Source organism: Austrofundulus limnaeus, unplaced genomic scaffold (assembly GCF_001266775.1).
Source record: "Austrofundulus limnaeus strain Quisiro unplaced genomic scaffold, Austrofundulus_limnaeus-1.0 Scaffold10, whole genome shotgun sequence".
Classification (NCBI taxonomy): domain Eukaryota; kingdom Metazoa; phylum Chordata; class Actinopteri; order Cyprinodontiformes; family Rivulidae; genus Austrofundulus; species Austrofundulus limnaeus.
In genome coordinates this window covers 4,109,586-4,122,950 of record NW_013952412.1, presented here as the reverse complement: position 1 = coordinate 4,122,950, position 13,365 = coordinate 4,109,586, and the positions used below count along the sequence as shown (strand labels likewise).

The window sequence follows — 13,365 nt, the reverse complement described above, 5'->3', positions numbered from 1 at the left end:
TGCAATTTTTAGGGTTGAGAGGACATTAAATGACAATCATAAACACAAAGCATCCACATATTTTTTTCTTTAATTATTCTTATCATTCATGTTTGGCTGAAATAATCTAAAGGTTTGTTGATAATTTTGTAACTCTTCAGTCAACCCCTGTGACTTTATTACACAGATGTCATGCATGGATAAGAAAAAACCCCTACAATTTCACACATGCACATTTGATTGTTGGGGCAAGCCTATTTCTAACAGAGGAGTGTGGTAATGCCATGGATGAAAATGTCMCTGTCAGGTCATGACAGTATTGAAGAACACTGATCTGACTCATGCTGTGACACGATCAAATGGACTTTTGCGTCTGAGAATAKTAGGCATTGAGAGTCAATTAATCTTCCCTAACAGTAGATGTGACAAGAAAAACCCTCTATAGCCAAAWGTCAGAGTGAATAAAGGATGAGTTGAGAAATAATGATAGTTGTCATTTGTGTTATTAAAAATAACATTTAAAGTTTTTTTTTCTTTTACTCAAATAAAATCACAATTTAGAGCAGAAAACAATCAGGCTAACAAACGTTTTTTAACTATTATTTTCAGCTGTAATTAATGTGTTTAACAAACCCCTGTTTGTCACTTTTTGACCATTTGTGAAGTAACAGTCATTTCAAAACTTACACTTATATAAGTATCCAAAACAAATTTAACAGGTGAAAGACTACAATATTTGCTCTTTTTCAAAATGCAGAATTTCTTCTACCATTATCGAGCAACATTTGTGGCCCCAGGCAATTTATTTGAATAGCCCTGATCTGTAGTTTTATAATTATCACTCTATAGGTCTTACTTGTAGTAGTCATACAGTAAATTCACGTCTATTTTTATTTAATGTTAGTACAAATGTGTGACAGAAATGTAACCAGCATTACTGACTTACCGAGGAGACATATTGGATTTCTCTGCAAAGTTTTGTCTCCCTGGGGAAATCTGCCAGATCCAAAAAGCTGTCGACCACCACTTGACCAATGATGTCATGACGGGAAAAACGATCAAAGTCGTAGACGCTGAAGTGCAGCTTTCGAGTGGGAAGCTCAGAGTACGCCACAGGAAACAGGAAGACCTCATCAAATACAGGATTGAGCGTCTTGCGATGTACTTTGGTCTGGTGCTTGGTCTTACGATCAGGCAGCAGGTAGATCTTAACATATGGATCAGAGGTCCCAGAAAAGTCCTTGGCTGGGAGGTCCTCTGCTTTGTGGATTTTAACTATTAATTGTTCCAAGTCACAATCAAATTTGAGAATAAAATGGAGGCGTCCACAACCTCCACCTCTGCGAGTGCCGTCTTCCCCCTCGAGAGAGCGTTGCTTGTAGAGCTCCGGTTTGAGGCGGCCAAGGCCCAAACCCATTCCAGTCAGAGAGTCCTGCCTTTGAAACTGTGCCACATTAAAGTCTGGGTTTGAGAGGTTCATATGTCTGCGAATGGAACCCTGACTGTGGACAAAGGAAATAAACAACAGAGTTATTTGTACTGTGAGAATATATTTAGGTAAATATTATCCATTTGTCATAATTWAAAAAAAACGAGTTATGTTAAACATTTTAAAAGGCAGTCAAATACAAGTAAAACCAGTATAGTTTATACTAACCCCATTTCAGACACTGAGCAACCACCTGGTGCTGGTTCAGTGGTCTGCCTCTGCATACGAGGGTTAGTGTGGACCCCATTTTCTTGAGTTTTACTTTGGGCATCTAATGGTATGTCTGGAGATGTGTGACTTATCTTCATAGCTGCCTCTGGTGTGGCCATGACAACAGGTGGGGGTGATACAGGAGTCATTGGAGCCTCCACTGACACTACAGACGCCACAGGCATGGGCTCTTTGGTGACAGAGCAGTGTGATGATTTACGTCGGTTGAGTACTGGAGGGTCCACGGCTGTGTAAACTGGCTGTCTGGGTGCAGGTTGTGAGGGCGGTGGGCTCATTGTGGGGTTGATGTGCCCATGAGCCTCCTTTGTGGTGGGGGAAAGCCCTCGTTCCCTCCATGGTATCCAGCAGAGTTTCCAAGAGACAAAAAGCGAAACCCCAAACAGGGCCAAACCACAGGCTGTCACTACCAGTGACAGTAGACTCACCGATATATCTGAGAGATTGAAAAGAGATGGAAATTCAGAATTAGACAGTGAGATTCTACCGAATTTTACACCCATGTCAGTACATTGTTTTATTTATTTATTTATTTATTTATTTATTTATTTATTGCTGGAAAACAAGGACAGGGAATAAAACTGTTTATTTCCTCAGTTTCAGCAGTGTTCTGGTAACACTTTATAATAACTACACATTATTTAACCTTGTTTAGTCATTATTAAATGGTTAGTTACCCAAAACCATAATACTCATTGTTCATGCATGCTTAATAACTCATGAATTAACTATTCTATGTACAGTGTTTATGTATGTTCTAGTTTCTCATCACTTACATACATACACACAACATATAGAATAGCTAATTCAGACGCTATTAAGCATGAAAAAACAGAGTGTGTTGGTTTTGAAAGAAATTMGCCTTTATGAGTAAAGCATTAATAAGTGGGCTAATTTAACTAAATTATCCCAAAGTTTAAAATTTGAAATGCAAATTAGTAAATGCATAATAAATGAAGAGCTACATAATGGTGGATGTAGCCTTGTTGGCTCACAACAAGAAGTTTAGAGATTAAACTGTTGGTGGGGACCTTTCTTTGTAAAATGTGAATGTTCTTGTATGAGAGAGCCCTGGGGCGCACTGACAGAGGTGGGGCTGCCATGCACCAGTGGTGCCACYGAGCCCTCTGATCAACACCAGCAGGCAAGGCAGGACAGGTASGGATAATGTTGAATTAAAGGTAGATGTCTTTATTCAGATATAATGCAGAAATGGTTGTTCCAAATTCAACAAAATGTGAAGAAATGGTGCCTATAAAGTGTTACAGTTTCACTGAAGCCAAGGAGCCAAAATTTCTTGTAATCTTTTCAGTGTCTTGATCAGTAGTTTGCATGCTTTCCAATGGGTGGATTGATTGATTGATTGATTGATTGATTGATTGATTGATTGATTGATTGATTTTTACTTTAGCTGCTTTTACACTCATTTCCTGTCTTCTTTGTACCTGATCGTGAAAGAAGAATGCCTTTTTATAAAACTTCAGTTTTACAGAGCAGAAATGAGTCAGAAAACTGACAACTCAGTTGGTTCACACTTCATCTCCTTTTCCATGGTGACTCGCACACCATGTGTTGGTGTAGACAAGTGCACATTGAGAATATTCAGTGTTAGATTCTTTGAAACCATAATTTATACATGACAAACTAAAACCAAGAATGAGATGCCTGGATATGACATGCTAATACTGTATGTACATTTCAAACATAGCAGTTGCTTTTTATCATTTTAGCAATTAACGATGTTAAAAAAAACATACAATAAAGTAAACAGTTCAATTTCTTCACGATGTTATACCAGCCGTGTCTGTTTCAATTCAATTTCAATTTTAATGTGCTTTTTGARCAAACTTTTAAAATGTTGCAAAAAAGAAATGCGCATCAGACGTGTTTCTATCAAATGGCTTSGAGCAAATCAATCAGGCTGCACAAAGCGTAGTTACGTCAGACATTGAWGTTATGCATGGCTGTTGTAAACAGGAAGTAAAGTTGCTCGGGACAATGGAGAGAAGTTATCAGGAACGTGTTGCTTCTATCAGGAAAGTTGTAATTATTCTGTCATATCAACTAGTATTGGCAATATTACAWGTTGGAGATGTAGAAAAGTCTTCATGTCACGGGAATATCCAGGAAAATGCTGATAGAGGGAGGAGGGTCCAGCTGCAGCCACAGCAACTACAATWATTGGACAGCAGGAACAGCTGATCGAGGTAAACGTTCACTTTGTCACAACTTACTCAGCTAATATGTTTCCATCTCTTCTTTTGCGCGTTAACTCTTTTTCAAAAAATTCAAAATCCACCTCAAGCGAGTGTAAAAACTTTGCAAAACTGAGTAAGTTTTTGCGAATGTTATCATTTCCATCCACATTTTCTAATGTGATGCTTCAAAATGTGCATAAAAAATAATAGAAACATGGCTGTTGTTTGTGTGTGCAAGTCTATACTATGAGCAGAGAGCCACAGCCACTTTTGTTTCAGAGCACAATTTCTCTTTTGTTATCAGCAAAAAAGGCAAATTGCAGTCTGTGGCACATTCATTTTTATACTGTATGTCAGATAGGAGGTTCAAATAGTGAATAAAATAAATGCATATAATTGTAGGTCATCTTTCAGAGAGTTTTTCYGCAATAATTTTAAAGGACAGAGAAGATTAAATTTGAAGGTTCATGCCAGATGTTGAATGGATTGAAAATCAATGCTGATAGGCTACTTGTTAATTAACTCATCTTAATGCATGATCTAGTTGATTGAATGTTTTTCTATGAATTTATGTATTTTTGCTGCTGCTGTCTACCCAAATCCTGACACTTTATGTTACTTTCTTTATCTACATTAATTTGCAAATGTTTAATTTAATTGTGTTACTTACATCAGGGTGTGGATGTGTGCCTGCATGGTTTCTTGTCTTATGAGTCTGTGTTCACCATGTGATGGACTAATGACCTGTCCAGTGTCTGTGCTGTTTCTGGCCCATTTGATTACTGAAATCAACAGACCTCTCTGGCTCTGAACAGTAATAGAYGGTTCCAGAAAAAAATTCTGTCTTGTGTGTTTCAATGGTATGTTTCCCATTTATTTTACCAGACAAAGTCCAGGGGATAATTTAAAAGCCACAGCCTTGATCCTTAGGATTGAACAACATCCATTTTCCTCAAAAAAGAACAGGCTTCTAGGACTGGGTAATAAATTTAAAGCAATATACCTTGCCATATGTGATCAATAGCAATAGAAAAAAAATAAACATATTTATTGTGACAGATATGATTGAAATCAATAGAAAGTTTGTCCAACAGAATGTGAATAATTTCACTGAACTTCAGTGCAGAACCACGTGGCATTTGGGAGATGTAGAAAGTGGAAAGGCTTCAGCTGCTCGACCTCTCAGCTAATCATGGTCAGTGGCATCAGCTAACTCACTCACACTTTAGTAAGATAGCACCAATTTGCTGAGTAACACGCGCAGCAGCAATTTCATGTTTGGTTATCGTGCCTCATAACTGCTTCGAAATAAAAAAAGAACAACTTGAAGTGAAAGGAAAAAAAACAGTACAACAGCTCAAGAGGAAATTGTGGATAAAAAAAGGAGAGGTCACATCCCCAGTTTGGCAGGATTAATCAGCCTTTTTTTCTCCTGGTCAAACAAAAAACTAATCAATAAGGACTGTTGTGAAACACATATATTTTGTTTATGTGTCAACCTCATCAATGTACTCTCTCTGGTCATCATCAGCACACTTCTGCACATGAATGCTCTTGAAACACTATAACTAAAAAATTGAACTGAATGTCCTCGTTGCCCCACCCCCCCGCTCTCTCTCTCTCTCTCTCTCTCTCTCTCTCTCTCTCTCTCTCGCAGATATTGACACAGTCAGCTAACTTACATAGTAGATTTGGTGATTGTTTTATGCCTGATGCCTTTCCTGGAAAGGCAGAACTCAAACCCGCAGCCTCAGGAKTACAAGACTGKGGCACTGACCGTCCCGTTCACTCAACCCGCTGATCAAAATGCTTGTATCTCATTTCAAACAAACAAGATCATGCTGATGCACTGTTTTACTTTAGGCGTTACACTTGTTTCATACTCCTCCACAGCACAGTCCCCAATGTGTCAGCTCCATTTGTCCTGTTCCACCATCAAGTATTAAAGCGTGTAGGCCGCCCATCATCCTCTCAGACTGAATGCAGTCACTTGATTTGTAAATACATCTGATGTCTTGTTGCAAAGCAAGTCTCTCGTGGACTTTTACTCCTCAGTGCTCACTTTAACTTAAAGTATTTAAATGGCTCCCATTGATACAGGAAATCTAACAGCCCAGGTTTTTGTAGAGTGTATTTTAAACAGCATCAGTCAGCTGTATCCACCTGACCGTGTCTATTTTCGGATATATGGTGTCACCGATACAGACTTATTCTCTGTCTGTATGCTGACTGTGCAACAAGCTATTAGTTGCCTGCCACTACAGAGGAAATTGTTTTGTTTTGTTTATTTTTTCATGTGTGTGGARGATGCTGATGACAATTTTCATGGATTTTCCAAAAAAGGCATGCAGAAGAAATAGCTTCATCATTATGTGTATCTTTGGAAGCAAATCAGATGTCAGCATCTTTTGTTTCTCTCTTTCTCCTTTTTCTTTATTTTTTTATTTCTTTGTTTTATTTATTTTTTGTTGTTTTTTTGTTTTTTGAAAGTGACAAGTGTGCCATCATTTTCATAATAAGCAGTGTAGCATAAGAGTGATAGTGCGTGTAATGAGATGCAGTACTTCACAAAGCTTGTTGGCCAATTCACAGTAAAAAAAAGAGGGATTTTTCCTTGGCAGTGTCTAGAATACYTTATTTTTAGCTAATTTAAAAGCTGCACAACCCTCTTTTGTATTACAGTTGGCACACTAGTTTTCGAACATGAGAGCAGTGTTTGGTGAACAATAGGATCATTTTGTTTTCAAATGGGCATGGGGAGTTTATTAGTCAATAATTTCCAAACTGTCAATTTTATTTTATTTTTAATCATTGCACACTATCAGCAGATAATCCTGAACCCACATTAACCCACATTTGTACCATTTTCTAAAGAATAGCTAACATCAATAGGCACCTTATGCAACCTAAAAATCATCTTTAATCTGCCTGACATWGTGCAAAGATATGAAATGAGGTATAAAACAAATGGCATGCTAAAAGCTAAAAGTAGGCATATTAAAAGAGTGTTTGTCCGAGTAATTACAAAAGAAGACTGGCTTGGAAGAAATAGTTTTTTTTTTTGCTTTTACTGTATATTTGATGTTGTATTTAAGGTAACAATCCAGCAGCTTTGCTTCATGCAGGACTGGCTCTGTGTGTAGGCGCAGTCATAGGAGTTAGCACAGGAACTCAGACCAACTGTCCTTTCTGTGCTGTGAGATTCTGAGAACACCAGAGTAAGTGTGATTTGGGAGAAACTGAGGGATTTGTTGCCATCTGAGGACACTGAGCCCAGTGTCAGCTTGGCAGCCTGCCTCAGTGCTGCCTGCTGGAGAAGAATCTGTAGACATCTGGAGGGGGGCTTCAGACACAATATCACCCCAAAAGAGGATGGACTAAATTTAGAGCACAAGACCTTCAAAGGTGCTGCAAGAATGTAGGAGGTGAGCAAGAACTGAAAAGGGATGTGTGCTGACTACCACCATAATGGTTTTGTTTTGTATTTTAAAACATAATTTCTGAAAATGATTCACTTTCATGCCAAATGTTACAGTTATGTTAAAAAGTTAGTTTCCAGGCATAGAGTCTTACAAATGTGGTGATGACTGATTAGACATAAGGGCTGGCCTGCTGTTAGGTTTTATATTCAAAGGAGCTTAGTTGCATGCATTTATTAGTTTGTGGTTAACAAGAAAAAAATATAAAAGTAGCAGATTTTGTGCTGCACAAAGAAGCACTTAACTGTTAAACACATGCTGTGTCTTGTAAGTGAGCATTTTATGAATGTTTTTTTTTATTCAGGGAGTTCATTATAATCCTCATAAATTTATTTACCTTTGTTTTATGTACAGTATGTTTGTTTAAATATCCAGAAATTACTGATGAGCTGGCATTTTTGACACNATAGCTAACATCAATAGGCACCTTATGCAACCTAAAAATCATCTTTAATCTGCCTGACATAGTGCAAAGATATGAAATGAGGTATAAAACAAATGGCATGCTAAAAGCTAAAAGTAGGCATATTAAAAGAGTGTTTGTCCGAGTAATTACAAAAGAAGACTGGCTTGGAAGAAATAGTTTTTTTTTTTGCTTTTACTGTATATTTGATGTTGTATTTAAGGTAACAATCCAGCAGCTTTGCTTCATGCAGGACTGGCTCTGTGTGTAGGCGCAGTCATAGGAGTTAGCACAGGAACTCAGACCAACTGTCCTTTCTGTGCTGTGAGATTCTGAGAACACCAGAGTAAGTGTGATTTGGGAGAAACTGAGGGATTTGTTGCCATCTGAGGACACTGAGCCCAGTGTCAGCTTGGCAGCCTGCCTCAGTGCTGCCTGCTGGAGAAGAATCTGTAGACATCTGGAGGGGGGCTTCAGACACAATATCACCCCAAAAGAGGATGGACTAAATTTAGAGCACAAGACCTTCAAAGGTGCTGCAAGAATGTAGGAGGTGAGCAAGAACTGAAAAGGGATGTGTGCTGACTACCACCATAATGGTTTTGTTTTGTATTTTAAAACATAATTTCTGAAAATGATTCACTTTCATGCCAAATGTTACAGTTATGTTAAAAAGTTAGTTTCCAGGCATAGAGTCTTACAAATGTGGTGATGACTGATTAGACATAAGGGCTGGCCTGCTGTTAGGTTTTATATTCAAAGGAGCTTAGTTGCATGCATTTATTAGTTTGTGGTTAACAAGAAAAAAATATAAAAGTAGCAGATTTTGTGCTGCACAAAGAAGCACTTAACTGTTAAACACATGCTGTGTCTTGTAAGTGAGCATTTTATGAATGTTTTTTTTTATTCAGGGAGTTCATTATAATCCTCATAAATTTATTTACCTTTGTTTTATGTACAGTATGTTTGTTTAAATATCCAGAAATTGCTGATGAGCTTGCATTTTTGACACACATTTAAACAAAAAGATGATATTGTAAGCACTCCAATTCACATGGTTGGTCTTCATGAAGTAGCATGAACATGACCAAAACCTGAGAAGACCAAAAAATGTTTCAGCACAAATCGCCCATGAAATACAAACTCACCTTTTTTTTTTTTTTTTTGCATTTTGAATAAGAGAAAACTTGAGCCAACCCTGACTTTTCTGCTCTGCATGACCTGCCTTCAGTTCTGTCTATCATTCCATCCGGGATGCTGTCATTATATTGAATGACCTGTCAGCTACTGTAAAAATCTCAAATGAAACGTTATGTGTACATTGGTGATAGATAACCCCACTGTCCATCCGCAGCTCCACTTTCCAATCTGTCAGCACAATGGAAAAGACAAGTCAAGAACTGCCTATAGGAGAGGAGATGGAAGAGGACCCGTTTGGGGAAAAAGAGAAAATAAGTTTAAGTATGGATGAGGAGGGGGAGCAGAGTGACAGCAAGGGTGAGAAAGTCTGAAACCTGAAGGGGTGAATAAATATTCATAATGCAAACTAACACGTGAAATGAGCATGTGGTTGATTGCAGCAATTGCCTCTCTCACGCTCTGTGGAATGCTTTTTTATGCGCACGCACGCACTCACMCAGTCACATTAGTCAAATTGTGAGCCTGAAGTGTTGCTAAATAATGATAGGGGTCTTAATTTGTTCTCGTGTGATTCAGCGACTGTTGTTTGGACATAAATGCAAATTCTACTCCAGTTTTATATCAGACAAGGGTTTAAATCTGAAGGAAACTTTCAAAGCACAGACGCTCTGTTCACCTCACTGGAGCGACATGCACATTCACTCAGGCAGGAGGAAAGCAGTGTTCCGGTTCTTATCTTATGAGCTTCATCCTAAATGCTCATGAGGGCAGAATGAAGTGAACTAATCTATTAAGTGTGGTTTAATACAGCTTGAATGGGAGTTAATGGGGATAAAGAGCCCTGTATGTAAAGGTTTAATTAAGATGGATAATTGATGAGCTTTACAACGTGAGGAAAAGCCTATGGACAGAATTTCCAGATGGATTAGAGCAATAAGAAGATGAACAATCAATCCAGCAAATCTCTGGTCACCTATTGTATTTGGGAGCTTGGTTTTCAATAAAAAAAAGAAAGAAAAAAAAAGAAGAAGAAGTCGCATGAGCAGCTTAAGGTTTCAAGCAAACGATGTCTCACCTGAATCCGAATAGCGTGGCCTTGCCAGGTCTCGGAAGTAGTAGATAAATTCCAGACAGTTTTCGTTCTGCACTTCCCCCTTCGAGCAAAGATCGGACAGGAGTTCAAGTGCTTTTTGACAAATCTCGTCATCTCTGTCTCCAGGCATTTCCCAACAGCATCCTTCTTATAAATGGAGGGTCTTTCGTCGGCACCTTATTCCACGCTGGTCAGCACGGTTTCTGGAGTCAACCCACTCACTCACACGGCTGGGCACGTCTTCCCGCACGGCAGAGTTAGTTTTATATTTTAAAAAAAGGAAGGAAAAAAAGAGAGCGAGAGTAAAAGATAAATTACTGCTCCGCGTGATCCAGAAATCAAACCAGCGATCCCACGTGTGGAGAAGGAAGAGTTTCCTTATGTAACACCGCCTGAAACACTCCTCTCACTTTGGTGAACGTGCTGAAAGCCACCGGTTGAATCCACGCACCGCCTCTGCGGCGCCGCGCGCTGTCCAGCGTGCTGAAATGTGCGCGCGGACCCTCTCGCTGTGTGGCGGAGGAGCCACCGAAACGCTGCGCGCGACACGCTTATCTGTGGAAACGGGGAGGATGTCGGAGCAAAAGAATTAAAAAATGAAGAAAATAATTATTTATTTTTTTAAGTTTGTGAGCAGAACGCAAGGACGAGCAGGAGCGACAAATATCTGCATCTGCAATCAGTTCCCACAACCTGTAACAAACCGCAGCTGCTCCGACAAGCCTGGTGTGGTTTTACGTTCCTGCACGTGGCCAATCACAGTATAAGACACCCCTCCCCCTTTTTTTCCCCACACACTTCACCCTCTGAGATCCAAGAGAGCTTATCACTAAAGAAAAAAAAAAGCATCAGAAAACCGATCAAATAGCCACAGTAGAATTTGTGATATTGCTGAAAGAGAGGAGCTCGAGCTGAACTGATCAGTGCACGTTCAAAGAGGAAAGGGGGCGTATCCTTGACTTCCTCTTTGCAATCCATATTATTTATGGTTTCCAAGCTTCCAGACATACACTTGTAATCAAATGCCGGCAGATCTCTGTATTTCTCAAGGGACAATCAGTGTCAATATCTGCGCAAGTGTATTGTTGTGTTGTTATTGTTGACTTACCCTGAGAGCATACACTCAATTTCACATTTATTGATTCATTTCATTGATTGACAAGACCATCAATTAAGGTATGCACTTTAGGCTAACTTTACACCTGAGTAAAAAACAATATCCTGAGCATCATCACAGGCTGTATGCCCATAACTATTTGAGAAATAAACTCTTGTGACAAATGGTCTTTGAATACAAATCAATACCAAGGTTACAAAACTGCAATGTGATGGGTATATTTTCCTACTTTTTCAGTATTAATGTCTTAGCACTCGTGTTTGTGCTCGCCTTTTTCTAAAGAGACAAAACCTAAAAGAGAAAGCCAAAGAAAATGTTACTGTAAGGGGAAGAAAAGAAAAGATTAATGGCCTCTGAGTTGGTGATTTCCATGCTCGCTCCATCAAAAAAACTAAAAAAACACAGCAGTCTTCTCCCATCAAAGATTATCGCTGTCTCTAATGAGCTGTGCATTCATCCTGTTGCATTGCTGTTTTAGAAAAGGCTTGTGTGCGCCTCTTTTAGTTGAACTATTTTTTTGTTGAGAGCCTTTGTCATATGAATGCAGGGTCTGGGGATTGATTGTGTGATGTGCTGCACTGACAGCAAATCAAGGCAAAACTATAATTTGTAAAATAAATAAATAAATCCTGCAGACTGAACAAATGATGACTCTGATGTACCCACCCCCCAACTCCAAACACAGCAGAACTGTAAAACAGCAGACAGAAGAAGAGATCACAGTCAATCGTGACCAACCAAAGAAAAGTAGGTATAAAAATGATAATGTGATGTCGCTTCAGTGTCACAGTACTCCAGAGCTGCATCCCACCTTGAGTGTCCAGGAGTATAGAGGTGTTTGGTTCTCAGAGAAGTGGCTGATTTAAAGATGATTGTCCRTGAGTGAAAGGCAAGATTCACAAGCTAAAGCATCATTTCAAACCAAAAATGGCTGAAGCTATACTTTTAGAACACTCTACTGACAAGTGAAATGTGACTGAGAGTGACTCTTATGAAGCAGATGGGTGGACTTTTTGTTCTACAGTTGTGTAGTTTGTGAAACCACCCAGTTTCAACAAATATGGGATATTGTTTAAAACATAAGTTAAAGCAAAATATGATTTTCAAATCCTTTTCAACACACTCAATAAACTACAAATACAAACTATTCAATGTTCAATGGAGCTTCATGGTTTTTGTTTTGTTTTGTTTTGTTTTGTTTTTAAATATTCACTCTTTTTGAATTTGAAGACTGTAACACATTCCAAAGAATCTGGGACAGGGACATGTTTACCATTGTGTTACATCACCTTTCCTTTTAACAACACTCAATAAGCATTTGGGAACTGAGGACACTAATTGTTGAAGCTTTAGGGGGAACTCTTTCCCATTCTTGCTTGATACAACTTCACTTGCTCTACAGTCCGGGGGTCTCCGTTGTTTATTTTGTGCTCTCATTTTCACCGAAGACAAATCTGGACTGCAGGCAGGCAGGTACCTGCACTCGTACTATGAAGCCACAGCAAAGTATCAGTCTGGTTGTATTCATGGTTTGCACAATGTCCCATCTTCATTGAAATTAGAGTTGTAAAAAAATAAAAGAAAGAAAGAAAGCCTGGCCCATTTATCAGAAAACTGAGGGTCCTATAGTGACAAAAGTACTGCTGTTTGAACATCACCTGGAAGGGATTGGAACTTAAAAGAGTCAAGAAACAGACTTTGTTGTTATTTTTATTTAGAACAGTTTCTGAAAAGACGTGTGAAAACTTCTAAATCACTATCATTCAACATTTCTCTTATTTTTCATTTAAAACACAAAAAACTGTTTTGTGTAATCCTGCTGCTGTGATCCATAAAACTGACCCCTGAAAATTTAAAATGTATGTTGTTTTTAGTAAACACTGTGGTGTGAGCTTCAAAAATGCTTTATTTTACCAGAGAGCACTTGAGAATAATAATAATACAGCATGAATAAAATTTGCATACTATTTACACACACAGCGTATAAATAAACCTGACTTGTTGTGACATACTCTTGAACCTTGCGATAATTAGAGGCTCTAGCTCTCCTGAAGATCTAATCTCTGCACAACATTTTGTTGCACGCGTCTATTTCTGTAAAATCCTTCCTACTTGAGTGTTTAAGGAAGTGGGAGCTTTGTGTGTGGAGAGGTGATGGCCATTACAATGGGTGTAATAATTGGTGTGTGTGTGTGTGTGTGTGTGTGTGTGTGTGTGTGTGTGTGTGTGTGTGTGTGTG

General features: G+C 38.7%; 1 protein-coding gene across 1 annotated transcript in view; it reads right to left on the bottom strand.

Moving 5' to 3' along the window:
- syt9a (synaptotagmin IXa) overlaps nucleotides 1-10,805 on the bottom strand; it is a 19,860-nt gene extending 9,055 nt beyond the window's left edge. Inside the window, exons 1-3 of the mRNA XM_014001895.1 lie at nucleotides 9,992-10,805; nucleotides 1,637-2,132; nucleotides 926-1,481 (exon numbers count right to left, since the gene is read on the bottom strand). Coding sequence (XP_013857349.1) covers nucleotides 926-1,481; nucleotides 1,637-2,132; nucleotides 9,992-10,139 — 1,200 coding nt within the window. The 5' untranslated portion in view covers nucleotides 10,140-10,805. The remainder of the gene's footprint in view (nucleotides 1-925; nucleotides 1,482-1,636; nucleotides 2,133-9,991) is intronic.
- Between the last annotated feature and the right edge of the window lie 2,560 nt (nucleotides 10,806-13,365).